At 30.6% G+C, this 18,983-nt stretch overlaps 2 protein-coding genes across 4 annotated transcripts; both read left to right on the top strand.

Moving 5' to 3' along the window:
* Positions 1-6,435: 6,435 nt before the first annotated feature.
* On the top strand, positions 6,436-8,554 carry LOC108337239 (uncharacterized). Its single transcript, XM_017573721.2, has 5 exons — positions 6,436-6,549; positions 6,658-6,778; positions 6,884-6,987; positions 7,861-7,992; positions 8,284-8,554. The coding sequence occupies exons 1-5, from the start codon at positions 6,547-6,549 to the stop codon at positions 8,308-8,310; spliced, it is 387 nt and encodes a 128-aa protein (XP_017429210.1). The 5' UTR covers positions 6,436-6,546; the 3' UTR covers positions 8,311-8,554.
* Positions 8,555-10,192: 1,638 nt separating this feature from the next.
* Positions 10,193-18,765, top strand: LOC108318740 (uncharacterized). 3 transcript variants are annotated; one of them, XM_052879945.1, is made up of 14 exons: positions 10,193-10,529; positions 10,782-10,849; positions 11,403-11,603; positions 12,005-12,102; positions 12,367-12,560; positions 12,694-12,872; positions 13,567-13,911; positions 13,996-14,060; positions 14,495-14,543; positions 14,659-14,815; positions 15,488-15,572; positions 15,664-15,733; positions 17,587-17,727; positions 18,177-18,765. In XM_052879945.1, the coding sequence occupies exons 1-14, from the start codon at positions 10,433-10,435 to the stop codon at positions 18,495-18,497; spliced, it is 2,070 nt and encodes a 689-aa protein (XP_052735905.1). In that variant the 5' UTR covers positions 10,193-10,432; the 3' UTR covers positions 18,498-18,765. The 3 variants fall into 3 exon arrangements, with proteins under 3 accessions (XP_052735905.1, XP_052735904.1, XP_052735903.1); XM_052879944.1 differs by having other exon boundaries at positions 10,779-10,849; XM_052879943.1 differs by having other exon boundaries at positions 10,752-10,849.
* The last annotated feature ends 218 nt before the right edge of the window (positions 18,766-18,983 follow it).

Genomic DNA, 18,983 nt, shown 5'->3' with positions numbered 1-18,983 from the left:
GTAAACCTGTAAAAAGTAAAAAATTCCAATCAAGGACTGAGGTTGCAGTGAAGCAAATCTATCATTTAAGTAAAAAGGTTACAGGAACCAACAGTTGAAACTGAGCAGTCTTGAATTTATAATCCTAAGAAATTGTATATGACCATACAGTTAAGATATTGCTCTTGTATTAAATATTTAACATATAAAAAAATTAAAGCCTTTTCCCACTAGGTTAATAAATATTAAAAATATCAATCTAATTTTACTATGTAGCAAAAAATTTACTCTGAATTTAATTGAAGTTATTGGTGAGATACATCATCCTATGACAGTGTTCAATTTAAATTACAATATTACAAAACTTGTTTATCAGATAACCATTAAATTTAATGTTTTCACCTGTTTCTTATAATATGAAACATGTAAAACTTCCTACATAAAACTCATTGAAATTTCGTAAATTTATTCAACACAAATTTGAGTATATATGTAAGCTTATCCCCTGCTGTTTTATCTTTATTTTTTCAAGATATTAATCTACTCTACTCTTGTTATGCTAACAACCTCCGTATCACCTTGCAATGCATTATAAAACCCAAAAGACTTGCTACAGCGCAACATAAACACAAGTTCTAGTTTAATAGAAATCACGTCGTGAAATTGAAACTCATTTTTCCTAAACTTGACATTTCTAGTAACTGGTAAGACAGAAGCACTATAAACCGGCACAGACAAGGCCATGCCCCCTGCCGTTGATCCCTCGCTTTGAATTCTATTGACATAACAAATCTAGCCAAAACAATGTGAACAGTTGAAAGTCATTGGAGAATCAAATATCGAAGTGTTACTTGTTTGAAGCCACTATATGTGTAAAGGTTAATCATCCGAATGTTTTAATACAATCCATTCAACCTTCAACTTCACTGAAGCACTTTAATCAAATAAAATTTCTAACCTAAAAATTTTAGTAATCTCACTAACCATAGAGAACGAGCAATTTAGGTTTTGAACTAACTGACCTAAAACATTGCTTCTTCCGTAAGCAAACAGTAATAGGAAATCAAAGTTTCCGGGAAAATTTGTATGAAAAGTGGACCTGAGGAACCGCGTCAATCTCGTCCATATCCTCCATTTTCAGCTATCTAGATTCTGCACCACCCAGTATACCAGCAAATGAGCAGAAACCCAAAGCCAACCAGAATTTGAGCGCGCAAAATTCAAAATACACTGTCTCCCTTTATATAGAGATACAGAAAATATTCATCCCATTTTTTTAATTAGGCAACTATTTATACGACGCCGTTTTGATTGTTGAGAAGCACTGCTAAAAAAAAGAATTGAGGATGAGTTCTTCTGTGTTTTAAGATGGAGGAAGAAAAGATAACAATACTTCTACATCTTCTCACATATTTTTATTATTTTCTGAACTTATGTCTTATTTATTATCATCTTTATTTTAATCTTTTCTATATCAAACACTTTCTTAAAGTAGGTGTGAATTGAATTTTGAGTGCATCCTGCAGCTACAATCATTTCATCTGCCTCCAATTTTTTAAAATGTGCTTAATTAATAAGTGATTTAAAAGTTTAATTTTTTTATTATTGAAAATTTTTGTGACACCATTTACTCCACTTCCATTTTTCCACCAATTACCAAACATGTACTCCTGCCCTGTACACCCCTGCACCCCTACATCTCTTGCATCTCATTTCATTTTTATGAAGAAACTCTACGTTACTGCACCTTTGAATTATCACTCTTTGATCATACTTTTTCTCTTGAGTTTTCTGCATCTGATATTAATTATTATATTTGTGAATGAGTATTGTCTAAAGATATTTGAGAATGATTGCTTGAGTGTAGTTTGGAGTGACGCATCTACACAATTTGACTCTTTGTGTTAGTACAATTTCGGGTGCTTTTGTTAGCTCAGTTTGTTGTGTTTTTGCTTAAGAGAGAGGTTAATGTTTATTTTTAATCTGTGCACATAATAGACTTCATAGTAATATTGATGGAGAGTATTTTATTTTCATTAATATGTTTGCATGCATCAAATGACCGAAAGTGAAGTTATTGAATGTGAAAAATGAAAAACCGAAATGAACTTATCAATTCTGGAGAGTCGATGCCATAGGGATCGAATGTGGACAACCGATACATGGAGATCGGATGTGGACATCCGATTTATGAAAATTCGGATTTGGATATCCGATACACAACTTACAATATTTTGTATGTTTAACTTATGTACTTCTTATATTAGTTTATTTATTTTTAATACTTTCTTTATTAGTTTAAATTATTTTTTTATTTTACATATGAGTTTATAATGTATTATATAATTTCTTTTTAATATAAAATAATTTGTATGAATTTATTAAAATTAACAAAACTGATTTTGAAACAAAATAAACCTAATACTCTTACATGAATAGTCGAAGCATAGAAATCGAACGTGGAGATCCATGGTGAGAAATCAGATATCAATATCCGATACATGTTTAATGTTATATATAAAATTTTAATTATATTATTGTTTTAATTATTTTATTAATTTATAATTAATTTTAAAATTATGTATGATTTTGTATTAGTCTATAATGAAATTAGATGTTTTTTAATTGATATAATTATTTTTTCTAAATTTATTAAAATGAATAAAACTAATTTAGATTAAAAAATATTATTTGTTAGTATCGCATATATGGAAATCCGATTATATATATAAATCGGATTTCCATATCCGATTGTTTGCTCTACGAACATTCTTTGTGGCAGTGAATATATATTTTAACAACATTTATTTTCAGAAAGTGCTTGGCACATCATACATAAAAGCTTTTTCTCTGTTAAAACTTAGTTACCATATTTGAAGACTCAATTATTAGAAGCAATAAGGATTAGCATTTATTTTAAAAATTGAAGATGGAACAATAGATGCATCATGTATATATTAGATGTCCATATCTGATATATTTGAGCAGGGAAACGAAAATTGGAGAAATAAGAATGCATCTGCGCGACTCGAAACACAACAAAAAGAAGGAAAAACTAAAATGGGAAAATGAGGAAATGAGAATCTGGTGTGCGCGCGAGACAACAAACAAAAGAAAAAATAAATCCGAGAACAATAGTCTTGTGTTTCTGTACCTTGGTTGCGAAAAAGAAGAAGCTTGCGGCGTGGTGGTTGTGGTGCGAAAACAAAGACTTAAGTGTGTGTTTGTACTGTGCTGTGCTCTGTGAGAAAGGAGAGTAAGTGATGGGTGTGAACATAATAGTTTTTTTTTTCAATTTATATTTTTAAAAAAATACTAAAACATCAAAATAAATCATTTTTTACATATCATTGCACAATAGATAGAAAATAAACAAGTAGTTAAACCAAACACCTAACATGAGTATTTATAAGTGAAGTTAAGGATACAAATGTTGAATATCAATATACAGTTTTTAACTTAAATAACACGTAAATTAAAAAATTACATATATAATATATTCTGATAAATATTTATAAAGACAGCACAGTTCTTTTCAGGTTAAAATTTGGTTATTAAGCGCCAAATTTTAAATTATAATTGAAATGAAGCTGGTTGAAAAATCAGTTTTGGGGGAAACAAATTTTGAGTTGATTTCTTTTTTTCTTTTTTATTGAAAAACCAAGAAAATTTTGGGAAAAAATATTTTTATAAAAATAACACGGTTTAGACTTTGGCTCCCTGAATGAATTTTGACTTAAAAGAAATTAAGCTATATGTGCAAATGCTTGAAAATAAAACAATATATTATATGAGTAATTCTTGGGTTTATGAATTTTACTTGGTTAAAGAAATGTCAACCTACATATAGAAAACTATTGTGAGAAAAATCCAATAAAATTAATAATAAGATGGTCAAATGATAGGTTGCCTTTTGCCATTTGATCATATGTTTCATGAAATGAATATTTAATAACTAACCACAGATGAATTACGGAAATTGTATTATTTCATAAATGTTCAACCATTTGATTGTAAATTCAGGGTTTATGCAATTTATTAGACAATATAATATCGTAATAGTTTATAGAATTTGTTTTTTAATTTTACTTTTTATTATGATTTTCATGCTTTAAAAAATTTTACAAATGTCTCATTTATACTTTTTTATTCACTTTGATTGTAGTTTTTGAATTTGTTGGTTTATGTTTTCATACAATATTGTTGATTCCGAGTGACTATACAATAAACTTGGTATACACATGTTTAATCGATATAAATAACAACAAATAAATTATAAAATAAATAAGATATATAACACTTATAATAGTAGTTATTCTAGTGACTAAAATACTCGTCAAATTGACAATATAAATATGGTCTATATGGCAATTTTTATGTAAAGTCGTACCTGCAATGTGATACATATTATCATAAAAAAGTTGTTTCAATTTTGAATCAAATGCATTTATATTCATTATTAAATACCTATTTTCCAGTTAAGTATACATAATTTTACAGTTATTTAATATTATTATTCATCAGTTTTATTTAATTTTTTTAAAATAAATTTTTATGACTATTTGACAAACTATAATAATTTTATTCAATTGTTAAAAAATCTCATCATTTCTAAAACAATTAAAAATATCACATTATAATAAATGCATTTTCAAATATCTTATTTCAAACTTTTTAACCACAAGCACACCTAAACCTTATCAAAGGTTTTATTATAGTGGTCTAATGCTATCATGGGAAAAATAACACACAGATTTGTTTACATCAAACTATGTCACAACAACATAGCAAACAATATACAAATAGTAAATTCAACGCTTTAAAATCGTTTGATCAATTAGAAAATCAACAAATAGTGCCACGACATTCAATCTCCACTTTAAATAATTTGTCAAAAGGTCAAACATCATCTATTTAAGTAAACACATAATTCAACATTAAATATATAGATATTATAATTAAATTATAATATATAATTGGTAGAAATTTATAACTTTTGTCAGAAGACAAAAAATTTCATAAAAAGGCTTAAAATTTAAGCAAAACATAACTTTTTGTGTTAGATACACCCATTAAGTTATTGATGAATCATTGTACTTAATCTATTTTTGACATTTAAATTACAAAAATATATCATATTATTGCATATCTTAAAGTGTAAAATAGCTCACATATTTAAAATTTAGGGTTTTGAAGTCAATTCTACCTAGTTTATTTTAAAACTTTTATTCAAATTATATGTGAAAATGAAAATTGTTGCTAAACTTTGGCTGTATAAAAGTCCCAAAAGATCAACTTAAAACAAGTATAAAGGAAGATTGAAGTATAAATAAAGTAGAAAACTCAAATTTTAACTCAAACATGTTGCTTGTATATTTTATTGAAGTGAAGTGAGAAGTGGAGAAGAAGAAAAACACATGAAAAGTTAGGTGATTAAAAGGAAGAAAAGAAGAAGACTAAAGTGATTGTAAGTTAATTATATACCAAAATTAGAGTAAAATAATGGTGTAATTAAAGTAATCCAAAAGTAAAACAAGATAAAAAAAACTATGTCAGATGTAAAATATATTGTAATTCAAATGATTTAATTATATTAAAAAATTGATAATAATACAATATTTAAAATTTCAGTTAAAACACTCTCTCATAAAAAATGTCAATTTTATTATATTTAAATCGTTTCGTAAAATGATTAAATTAAAAAATTCATAAAAAGTATAACTATATATAACTTAAGTAAATTAATTAGATTCACACCCAAAATAAACAACAATTTATATACTTTACAAATATAGTAATTATATTTTGTCCGTTAAAGAAACACTAGTAATTATCTTTTAGAAATATTAGTGAAAACATATCATGCATTTAATTTTTTATTATAATAAAAATATTTATTAATAACAAATATTATTACACTTAGAATATAATATATTTAAAAAAATGTTATAAAATAATTTTGTTATAATTTATTTTAAATAATATTTCATTTTAATTAGTCAAATAAGTTTAAAAAATAATGAAAAAATCTAAATGGTAAATAAAAACAAGATTAATTTTAAAAAAATGTTCATAGGAAATAATTAAAATAAATAATTTTTATAAATTTGCCTTAAATAATTTTTAGTTTAAATAATTAATTAAATTTTAAAAAATAAAATTTAAATAATGAAATAATAAAAAATATATTAATAACAGTAAAATAAATAATAAATCATGTACACAACAATTTATGATTATAGTTATAAAAAAGAATTTTCTTTATTAACAGGTCCGTAAGCCATTTAATATGATACTTCCTTTTAAACTACTTATTTATTTTTATTATTATTATTTGAAAAAATATGATTATTAATATTTTGGTAAAATATTATTATTTATTACAGAGAATAGATTGAAAAAGAAAGAGAGTGGATGTAGACCGTAGGATGAATTAAACGGTGAAGATTATATGTTTGTGTGAGTGCCCCATTACTTAAACCCTATTGATCCAAAGTTGTTTTCTTCAGTCTCCCCTCAAAACCCTAGCCAGCCTCTTCTCTCCCTGCAATCACAGAACATCCAAAAATGGTTAGTTCTGCCTCACTCGCTCAATCTCTCACTTTGTTTTCTGAGCGTTCATGTTTAGGGTTTTCTTGTTTGTTTGTGTTTTCTCTGTTTAATTTGTCTGTTTTGCAGACAGGAGAGGTCGTGAACCCAAAAGCTTACCCTCTTGCAGATGCTCAACTCACAATAACAATACTTGATCTTGTTCAACAAGCTGCCAACTACAAGCAACTCAAAAAGGGTGCTAATGAAGGTTTTTCTCTTCTTTCTTTTGTCTTTTTCATTCTTTCTGAAATTAAAAAAAGTACAGGAAAAAAATCGGCGTGGTCTAATTGGTTTTAACTTTCATTTGTTTCAGCCACCAAGACTCTGAATAGAGGCATTTCTGAGTTCGTTGTCATGGCTGCAGACACCGAGCCTCTTGAAATTCTTCTCCATCTTCCTCTGCTTGCCGAGGACAAGGTAGTCCTTCTCCCTACAAATGTTTCTTATGCAATCTAATTGATTACCATTTATTGCAAACAACAGCGGAATCAGCATAAACAAGAAAACTAGAATGATAAACAAAAAGAGCTTAAATGCAGTTCTAAGTATACAAATACATTTATTAACAGACTGAACCTCAAATATATTATGGAGTAAATATGCTTACGGGTGTCTGACTGCCTTGCCGAATTCCTAATATTTTGGTCCTAAGATAATTGGTGTAAAATTATAAGCGTGATATAAAACATAACGGGCTTAAAATTCAAAAGGGAGAATGCTTATTTATCATTTTTCTGTATCCTTTATATTATTTTGGTTGACATAAATCATTAACTGCAATCTTTCTTATAACATCATAATTCTGTAATGATTTTTTACTAATTGAGGATTAATTTTGAAGTCCTTGAGTCTATTAGTGTAGGTTCCAAAGATTCAAATTTCAAAATATTAATGGTTCCTGAATGTGAGATTTGAAATGGATCTGGAAAAACTCCCAACAAATATAATCAGTTGTGTTGTAATAGAGTAATTTCCAGTTTCTTAAGTATAAAACTTTTATATTTGACAATCTAATATTTTTATTTGTAATTTATTATCTTAGATTTCTACTATTTTACTGGTTTTGTACTTTACTGTTGGTCTTTATTGCTCAATGAGCACACTTTATCATATTGTGCTCTTATCAGATTGGAAGACTTTTCTTCTGTTAGACTGATATAGCTGTAGATGTTGTTGAATTTCTTTTCTTTGGCCTTAGATTATCCTAGTAGATGTAATTTTAATTTCATTATGTTTCTTGAATTTTATCTACATAGGAGAAAATTAACCTTTACCATTTGAGTTTTGTAGAATGTTCCCTATGTATTTGTCCCATCAAAACAAGCACTTGGGCGAGCATGTGGTGTCACACGGCCAGTGATTGCATGTTCCGTAACAACTAATGAAGGAAGTCAACTGAAATCCCAAATTCAGCAACTAAAGGTATTCATGTGACTTAACTTCAATATTGTTCATATACTTGCTAACTGTATTATTCATTACTGATGTTAAAATTTGGATCAATCATTCCATTAATGTGTTCAGTAACAATTCATTAGTTTGATTGTAATTGTGTGGTTTTAAAATTGGTCATTATAAAATACATATAATATCAATAAGTAATATCAATAAGTAATAAACTAACCAAAATTCACCTGGTCTTGTAATAAACAAGACTTTTTGCAAATGGTTCAGTTATAGTGAATAGATACTGAATATTTTGTGGGTGTGCAGGATGCTATTGAGAAGCTTTTGATCTGAAAATTTGATATTCGGTATGACGGGCTTCTTGAGTTGTGCTGATTGCTTCTTCAGAGGCTTTGACTGGACGAATTGTCGTGTTCAACAGGCAAAGGTGTTTTATGTGTAAACCTACATTTATATTGATCTATGTTGCGAAAGATTGTTTGAAAGTAATTTTGTACTGATGTTTTACACTGCTACTGTAAAATGTTTGATGCTATGTATGTGGGGGTGCTCTTATGAAATTTTGACTTGATGAGTTTCTTCTTTTTATGCAAGTTACTTTTTGTTTTTGTATTCTAGTAGTTTGTGAAAAGCTTGTTATCCCAAAAAAAAGGGTCTTTAATTGTTAAAAGTTCCTTCTAGTGACTTAGAATTTTGTTATTTTTCCAACAAATGTTTATTTTTGAATCATAACAAAATAAATGTCTTTTTTCTAAAAATTATTTAGGATGAATAGTCTAATTATTGAATTTACGTATGAATAAATCTCGTATTTTAAAATGACTAGTAGACGCGATTCAGTGTATTCAATTTAGTTTCTCCTGTCTAGTTTTTTGCTGATTGCTTGAAAATTCAAATTCAGAATGTGATGTATCGTAGAGTAGTAAACCATAAACAAACAAGAAAAATGTAGAATATAATTTGTCTGGTAACAACCAACAAAATCAGTACCTCCTTATAGGTTGTACTAAATTATGATGTCAAACGTGCAAAGGTTGTAACAAATCATAACGGTGTTCAAATGTTTAGTGTGCATCACGATTACCTAAGTTCGGCTATGTCTTCTACTCTTTTGTGTAGATCATTTTGTGTTTGTCTCGGTTCAACGTCACACTTATCAAAGCACAAGTCATCTTTTGGAAAATATTTTTTAAACGGGTTAAATTTAATTTACATTAATAGAAGTTTTAACTATTTTTTATGTATAAACTGTAGTTGATTCAATTTTTCTTATACAAATATTTGTCAACAAGTTAAACAATAGATGTTATTCACTTGAAAATAAATTCCAATATCGTTTTTTAGATTTTCAAACACTTAATTATATGAAATGTTTTTTAGCATGTTTAGATAGATGAATTAAATAGTGTTTTTTTTTTAAATTATAGGGGCTAAAAATTTATTGTTTTTTCAGTTTCGAGATTCAGAAACCAATTTGTTTTAACTTTATAGAATTAACAATATATTTAAGTTATATAGTTAGGGGTTATTTTTTTTAATGTGAAAGCGAATTGACATTAAACCTTCATGTAAATGGATATAAATCTTTACCTTACATTTAACTTTAATAACTCATGATTGTATGCTTTAGATTCATTCTTCTCGTTCTTATATATAAATTCTAGATTTAAATATAAAAGATTAATTTTCTTGTTAATTAAAGAAGTTAGTTAGCATAATTTTATTTTATTAAATTCATTTAATCTCCCCCCTTTTCAATTTCATCCTTTGGTTTCAACATAAAAACAAATAATTATAAATTAATTCTCAATTAAAGGGAGCATGTATCAAGTGGAGAAAATTAATGGAAGATGAACTCTTGCCAAAATTCCTCTTTTCAACTACTCACATTTTTGCTCTGGACAATCATTGTTACGGAATGCACTAAAATAACTACGTTACAAACTTACATTTTTTGAAAATGTTTTAGAAAAAGAAATATTAAAAGAATGTTTTTGAGATATACTATATGAAAGATTAGGGATAAAATACAATCATAATATAATTTATAAAGTTAAAATAATCTTAAATTTCTACTAGTGTTATAAATTTGATCAAACTCCTCCATTCCCCTTAACATTTTAAAATTTCAATAGAAGTTTGTGAAAAATATTCAAAATTAATAGCAAACAAATTAAAATATAAAAAGATGTCAAATTAACATGTCATCTTATTATTCATGTTGTCTCTTCCAGTTTTGGTCTTGAAATATTTTAGTACAGAGAAGACCACTGAATTTGTGATCTTCCACTATTGTGAGTACTTTCTTAGTCCATGGGAAGAATCATATGAACATCAAGTTGGTACTACGCATCGCTGACTACAAATACTGAAAGCAATGACTCAGGACTAACTCGCAACGGTTCAATTTGGTAGAACGTGTGTGGATAAACGTGCGCCTTGACGCGCGCAGGAGATGGAGGAGCACACTTTCGTGTCCAAAGCGAGGTTCGCCTTTCATTCTGCGGCGGCGAAAGCGGAGCGCGTGCTTATGGATTTCAAATCCGATCGAGGTGAGTGAGGTTCTCAGCGTGCCACATCGAAACAACCCCGAAAAAGAAAAAAAGAAAAACTCTCTCGCGACCTATATTTCGGTTTCTTTTTTATTTATTTAGCTTTATATTTAGCTTTAAGCGGATTTGCCTATTTTTTCTTTCTTTCTCTTTTCCCTTCGTTCTTTTAGGGAGATTTAAACAATTAATAATTAAAACTATAATTATCGTTTTCGGAATTAGCATTGACTCAATTTGTTGACCGTGAAGAAGATCACGATAGGCACTCGTCGCAGGAAGCGGATTCTCCCAACAACAACATCGAAAACGAGTCCAAGAAGGTAATGGTCGTGTATCAGAGCAATTATTATTAATTTTAATCAGTATTTGTTAGTCTGAACTTGGTGTTGGTCATAGAATTTGGGTAAATAGTGTTACGAAGCGGAAACATTTTGAATCCTACCGAGGTTATATTGTTTTTTGTCTTTTTCCTGCACTTTGGTGAGCTACATTTGATTATCAGACGACACTATAATAGTTTGTTTCGTTAGGTTTTAATTTCAGGTTCGTGAGGGAAGGGAAATTTAGATTAGGGTGATGACGTGGGATGTATTGAAATTCATTATCTGGTGAATCTACTCATTAATGAAATCTGCTTTGTATTTATTTCGTTTACTCAATTCGATGTCCTTCCTCAAAATTAATTATTGTCAGAATATTTGCGGGAGCCTTGATGAGTGGAAAGTTGTGATACGAAATTTGTTGACTTAAAAGATGATTGGAATATGTTTACCTATTTGTGTGCGTTTATGGCTAGGTAATTATTAGGCAACATTTATCGTGTAGTGAGTGGTTAATTACTTGCACATTGGTCTTTGTGATGGGATGGTGCAGGTTCGCAGTGAATTGAAGCATAAAAAGTGGAGGCCTCCACATATAGGAATAAAGCAGGATTGGCAAGATAGGATAAAGAACATCGGGAGAGGGAGAAAAGAAGTTGAAGATACTGATAAAGTCGGGGATGCGAACATGGCAGTTCCATTTTATGATGATAATTTGTACACCCTGAATGTGAAGAATGATCAAGATGCTAAGGTAAGAAAATATGAAACATTTTAACGGGAGGATTTATCTTCCAATTTCCAATTGTGTGCGGATGATTGAAGTCTCTAACCCACGAAGATAAATCAGGAATATATCTGATAATGTATGTTGACCATGAGCATTTTGTTTACAAAATAGTCTGTGTTTGACCTTGTCGTCAACTTGAACAAAAAAGTTCTTGTGTAAGTTAGGAATGCACGGTATTCTTGTAATAAATTGGTAATGTGTGAGAATCTCATGGTGTCCCTCTTTCCAGTAAATTAATTGAAGATACAATTGGGATTTTATTATTATTTTGTATTTTCAATCATACAAATGTGTATCTCTTTGATTTGCCAATTCATTGTACATATAGTTGCTTTAGTGATGTATGAATAAAATCTTTGATTCAGGCATCAGAATTATTTCCTTCAGTTGAAAGCCTAACTGCTGCAACTAAAGATTCCCTTCCTCCGTCATCTGTACTTAAGCAATTGGCTGTAGCTGTTGAGTAAGTTGTAATTGTTTTTTCAAAATATTTTACCTTATATTTCCCCTTTTTCCCGCAGCTTTCTGTGAACTGCTTCAAGGTTCTATTCAATGTTGTTTACTTTTATCTCTCTGGTTGTAAAATTCCTCTTCTCTATTTGGCACATATTTATGGAATGGCGTTATTGAATAATTCAACAGCATAAGAAGCTTGTTCTGTCATTCAAAAAGATTCTACTCAATGATTTATCTAACCTCTTAAATTTTTATTCTACCTCTTGACTAGGGCTGGAAGTAAAGTGAAGTCAATGAAAGAATTTATAGCTTCATCAGGAGGTTCTTCACCTGCTAAAGAGAGGGCAGGGTTGAGTCTCTCTGCTGTTAAGGCGTTAGTGCTACGTGAAAAGGAGGATGGTCAGATTTCGGACTTTACTAGCAATGAGAAAGTTGTGCAGTTAATCAGTTCTTTGTTTGATCCAGGTATGTGAATTGTAGGTGGCTTGCTGATGATGTAATTACACTGAAGAGCCTTTTTTTATGCTCCTCGTTTTCTTTATCCTACTATCTGCAATGATCTTTCACTTTCATTGTAATATTTGCAAGATATTCGCAGAGGGAGATTTCCTTACAAGAAAGATCAACTCTAATACAGAGGAAACTGCTATGACATCTTTGCCTAGAGATATTCATGGTGCTCCTCCTGAAAGTCTTGTTGTTAAGCTAGCTGAAATCCTTGGAAACTACAGGACTGTCCGTAAAATGGCTCTTTTCTGGTGCTGTGTTGTTGCTGAAGTACGTTTATCTTCAAAAGATATACCTTATTAGTTACCAAGAGCTCTAGACTTTATTTGCACTATTGATCTTATATTTTCCATTGTGTATGAACTGTTATCTGAAGTAACCAGTTTACGGGATTATGATCTTTTTAACAGAGTGAAGCATCATTACTAGATTAGTATCTTCATCTTGATCACACAATTTGGACAGCAAATAATTATGCAGGATCACTTAATGCCTTATTAAGAATTGTCGTATTTTGTTTCCTACTTGTTTTAATTTTAATTGTTATTTTATAAGTTTGGGAACTTCATTTAGTTTGAGGAGCTGGGTAGTGAATTTTTTCCCTTGTTTTTATGTTTTCTTTGTACTGGTCTAATAATGTTTGCATCTAGTTATCCTTCCCTTCCCTTTGCAAAGGTATAAAATTTATGGAGAAGGCAGTCAGATTATTCATATGCTGTTATTGGTAACTCCGGAAGCTTTCAAACCAAAACAGTTCAATCCGATGCATACTATAAAGCTGTTTGCCTTTTTTCTCTCCTCAGATCAGCATCTCAATAAAAGAAAATATAAATCATATGCAAACATCTTCTTGTTTAGGATATGTTACTTGAACTTAATTTGCACTAGTAATTCTAATTTTCCGTAATTACCAGCTGAAGAAGAATATTATAAACTTATTTATTTATTTATTTTACTGATACAGGTAAGAAAACTTTGGTCTGAGGAGAAACACTTACCAGGAGTTCCCAAGAACGAGATTCCTGATTTGAATTCATGTCTTCTATATCAACATTTTCAATTAATTAATTGCTGCATTTCTCGGAAAAGGTTCCGTGTTGTTGCCACTGAATCTCTAGACTCTATGATGATGCAAGCTAGCTCAGATACAAAAGAATCATCTGATTATAATGCTGGAGCTCCTGCAAGCCCTGTTCTATATGCTAGATTAAACAGTGGGGAGCTTGTTCTACGACTTGGTGCAAATCATCTTGCCGGAGATATGACATTGTTGGAAACTGGCGAGCCTGTGTACTCTCCGGTCACCCAGGTTTTATAAATATTTATTTTTTCTATATAATTACTACTTAACCACATCCTTATAATTGTGATCTTTGGACTATTTTATGTATAGGAAGGACCTTTGCTTACTGAAGATCTAATCAGGGAAACAGAGGAGTTTGTGCTGCGGACTGGGAGGTATGTAGGCTATCTGCTATTCAATTTTTTACCACCCATAATCTCAAATTTAAATGCGTTTTCTGTTTCCCTTGTATATGGGTATACTGTATTGATCCCGATTCACTGTTTTGTATCATGAACTTTTTTATTAAATAAGCAGTTTCTTGTTTCTTCTTGGGCTCTTTATTGCTTGTTAGATATGTTCCCGTATACCTTTGTGAATTGTTTCACACAATCTAAATCTATGAATATGAGCTATTGACTCACATCTAGACTGTGTCCAGGACCAGTGTCTGTCAGGCTAGAGTCTGAACCTATGACCTTAATAATTTATAGAATTTGCATTGATGGACTAGTTGATCAACATAGCATTCACAGAATGCTATTTTATAATACATTGATGATCATATAACTGTTTCTCATTTGATTACTAAGTTACCTTTTATGGTCAGTGTTGGAGCTGGGTGCTCTCAATTGCTCTCAGATATGCAAGCTTTCAAGGTAAGGGAGCCCTTGAAGGGAATTTTTCTCACTGGTATTCTGAATGTTTCTTACTATATTATTGAATGTACCCAATGTTTTTTTTGAGTTAGTTCTGTTTGTTACAATATTTTAGGCTGCAAATCCTGGATGTATTTTAGAGGATTTTGTAAGATGGCACTCTCCTCCTGATTGGACAGACAATGAGGCAAGTGTAGAGGATAGTGATGTTTTTGATAGTGGTGAATCATTGTCTGCCAAAGGTCAGCTAAGTCGGCGAATGCAAAAAGAAGGTACACTCAGTCTTTTCCATCATGGATTGATACTTAAATTCTGCTGCAACTATTTGGTGGTCTATTTCTGTGTCAGTGGAGCATCAACATCTGATAAAATTCTGGATTTACTTAGCTTGAAACAAAATATTTTATACACTGTATCTTATCACTAACTCTGAGTAAACTTTTACCATATTATTTGAGGAGTTCCAAGGAAGACATGCATAGAATCTCACTATACATAATGCAAATTTTTCATTGCAGGTTGATGTAAAAACTTATGTGGCTAACTGGTCGGTTTTGGTTCTAGAATGTCTAACTGTATAGTTTGAATAACTTTGAGTGTTGAATTAATGATTTCATTGTCCGTCAATTGAATTGATATCAGCATAGATAATCAGGTTTCATATTCCTTACTGCTTTGGGCAAACCACGGAATTGAAAGTGTTGACACCCTATACCTAAATCTCGATAGCATTTCAGTAAGATATATATATAAAATAAACCGGATACTGTATCATATCTATCGTAAAGCATTGTGCAGACAAGTGAATCTTGAGTATATTCTCTTCCTTGTATTGCAAGTTATAACCCAGAACATCTGCAAGAAACATGGGAACTGTTGAGCACTTATTTTCTTCTGATTCATACTGTTAGACTTCTCTGAACTTCATTACATGTCATTGATAGGTAATTTGTGGCGTGAATTGTGGGAAACATCAAAACCAGTACCAGCTGTTAAGCAGGCACCTCTGTTTGATGAGGATTTGGCAGTGTAAGTTGATGTTGATTTTTTTTTGTATCAAAAATTTGTATATTTCAACCCTAAAGCCATATCTTGAATCCCATGTTTCATTCATGTATAGGGAGGGCATCCTCAATGCTTTTGAGGACATCCATCCTTCTGATCTTTTTGTACAGCTGTTTGTTTCTTTGGTAAGTTCTATATTTCATCTTTTTTCACATCGGTTAGTTTTGGTGTGTATTGATAGTTTCTTTTATCATTACATAATGGATCTCTCAAGTATTAATATTATTACTCGTATGTTGTGTACATTTTTTTTTATTTGAAAACTGTTTTTTGATTTCCTGGATTCTGGTAACTGAATCTAAAGCGGATTGTAGACTATATAGTGATAGAATGTATAGACATTTAGGCATTTTTTTGCAAGCTTTTAGGGTCATTAGATTGGCATGCCTTGGGCATGTCCTCGTGTCCCTTCACAAAACCTGATGCCGGTCAGGAGAGATTGTATTGTTCTCCAAGCATTTTATGTGATCATATAATAATGAGATTGGCATGTCAATTGTTTATCTCCGCATGTCCATTCACAAAACCACCCTAGAGCTCTAATATTCAAGGCTGCAACATCACCTATGCTGCATTTGAAGGAACTTTAGTCAGCACAGGATTGTCCTGTAACACATGCACGCTTGCAGTTTTGCAATCCAGACATTCCTGTTAGTCCACAATCAGTAGACAATAACCTTATGTGTGTGTATGGTAGAGTCTACTTCTTAAAGTGATTTCTGAGATACTCTCTACTATGCTACCACATAGGTGCAATTTTCACCGTCCTCCTCTGGATTGATGAATAATCATAAGTTGCCGGAGATGTAAAACTGTCTTGTAGTACTCTAAAGAAAAAAGGAATTTATTGCCCATCTGTGAGATATCTTAGAAGTTTACCTTGTGGAAAAGTGACTTCGTGACTTTAATCTTTCTTATGTAATCTTAGAAATATTTGCAAAATCAGGGAAGATATTTTGGATAAATTATGCATGCACTTAATGCTATTTGAAAATTTTCATAAGAAGCATATTATGCGGTTTTAAATTCTTTCTGATTTACTCTCAATGATCATTTTATTTGATAAAAATGCCCTTCATTATCCATAATCTGCATGAATTTTAATCATTTTAACAAACAAAAATTAACACCACTAAAGCATTTGTTAGCATAAAAAATACTTCATTTCTGTGTTTTTACTTAGCTCCAACCACTTCTAAAGCATTGGGTGGTATAAATTCTTCAATTTTTTGCTTTAACTTAGAATCAGAGTATCAATTCTCCATCTTGGTATCTGGTTATGAGGGTCCTAGATGAAAATTTTTGGTTTTGAGAAGAAAGGGAAACGGAAAAGAGGGAAACTATACAAATATACTTATCATATGCCCATATAAGTTTAAAGAAGATGAAATATGGTATTACTTTTAATATTTTGTTGTGTCAGGAGGGTGGGTAAGGCTTCCGTTGTTATAAGGAGGGAGATGTTCTTCCTGTTACGTAGTATAGGACCAATAGTACTAGTGTTTGTCATTCAAAGAAAAGTGATAGCCTTCACTGAACTCAATGTACGCTCAATTAAATACAACAATAAACATCGTTGTCTTTTTTTCCTAATAAAAGAAAATCTAAGACAAACACTTCAGTAGGCATCGTGTCTGATTAAACTTAGAACTCCTTGCCATACACACTTCAGTAGCATTGGCTATTAAAGTTTTATGAGGACTAAAAATTTGCTTTATGTCACCAATTGTTGTAAAGAAATATAATTGTTCTGAGCTTTTAAGTATTTCAGAAATTTTAAATCACAAAATATTATGTTCCAAAATGTTGCTCGATTGATGAATTTCCTAATAATCCTGTAGTTTTTAAAGTTTCTTGATAGAAATTCACCGTGTTCTTTGTTCTCTTAACAAGTTGTCTCAATTTGATTGATATGTATTGATGCTTATATACAATTTCTATACCCTTCTAATCACAACCTTTGGTTTTGATTATATAGCTTGGTTTAGGATTTGCAATTGCTGAACCTATGCTGTCTAGTAATAGTGACTTCTCGAAGTTATTCTATGACTGCAAGGAGTACATAATTGCCGCTTGTCAAAGCAACAAATTGCACGAGAAAGTTGATGATCTTTTCCAGGTGAGTTTAGAATAAGTGGCTTAATATAGCATCTCTCGGAATCTATGTGAAGCTTCAGATCTCTCTGTATTGATTAATACCTGAAAGAAATCCATGATCAATGTGTCAACGTAATCCACTGGAGAAAATTCTTACCTTATCCTCGTATTTGAACAGTCGTCCACTAAATAAATAAATGTATTAAGTATTGAAGAAAAAGGAACATTTCAAGACTATCACATTCCATGAGACTTGTAACTCTTATGAATACTACCTTCCAGAACTATATAGTTTACCTTTTTTAGCATGCAAGCTCGTTGGTAAGATAACCCTACCTGTAAGCTCATGGGGAAGAAAAAAATTATTCCATCGGACATGTAATTGATAACAAAACTGTTGGTAGTTGATTTTATCAGCAACTACTTGCTAATACATTCAATAGGGAACTTAATGGTTACGTTGCTGCGTAGGCATATGAAACAGTGGAGAGAATGTTATTAAATCCTGAAGAAGCACTAAAGATGATTAAGCAGACAGAAGAATCAACTATGGTTACTGATGAACCAAAGAGCCCGTTGAAGAGGCTTAGACTTATCTTTGCCGGCAAAGATAAACTATTGAGGAAGTCTCTCTCAAAAGATCAGTTAAATGATGAAGAAAAACCTGGTCGGCAATCATTCTCAAGTTTCTTTGATAGCAAGTCATCTTTGTTTTCAAAGAAGCCTCCAAAGTCTGGATCTCCATCCCCTTCTGAGAAATCTTCTCTCGATGTTGGTTGGACGGTTGCATAGGCAAATTTCCACTTCACTGTTTATTGAGGATACGCAACATTTTTTGGGTGCCCCCTCCCTGAAGATAACTGTAAATTTTCTTTATTCTTTTTCCAAATACATGGTTGTTAATACTTCATTCCTTTTAATTAAGGGAATTGAAGATAAGTCTTTTTGGCTTTAGTAAATATAATTTTATTTATCTCTGCCTGCCTACACGTGTAATTTGGAATAATCTTTGAGATATTCCTCAGGCTTCACAACTCTTTGTAAGAACACGGTTATGCCTGACTGGTTGCCTAATTTAGTCTTTGTCTGATAGAAAATGATCTATTAATACAAATATTACGATTTTATGTTTAAGAAATTGTATCTGTAAATAAATATTGTTAAAGTAGCAAAGAAAAAAGAGTGAGTAAAATAAAATTTTTAATGTGATAGAGAGATCAAAAGGAAGAAAATTGTCATAAAAGATTGTTCATGAATAATACAACTTTTACATTAATT

This window comes from Vigna angularis, chromosome 7 (genome assembly GCF_016808095.1).
Source record: "Vigna angularis cultivar LongXiaoDou No.4 chromosome 7, ASM1680809v1, whole genome shotgun sequence".
Lineage (NCBI taxonomy): Eukaryota > Viridiplantae > Streptophyta > Magnoliopsida > Fabales > Fabaceae > Vigna > Vigna angularis.
This window is presented reverse-complemented; position numbering and strand designations above follow the sequence as displayed.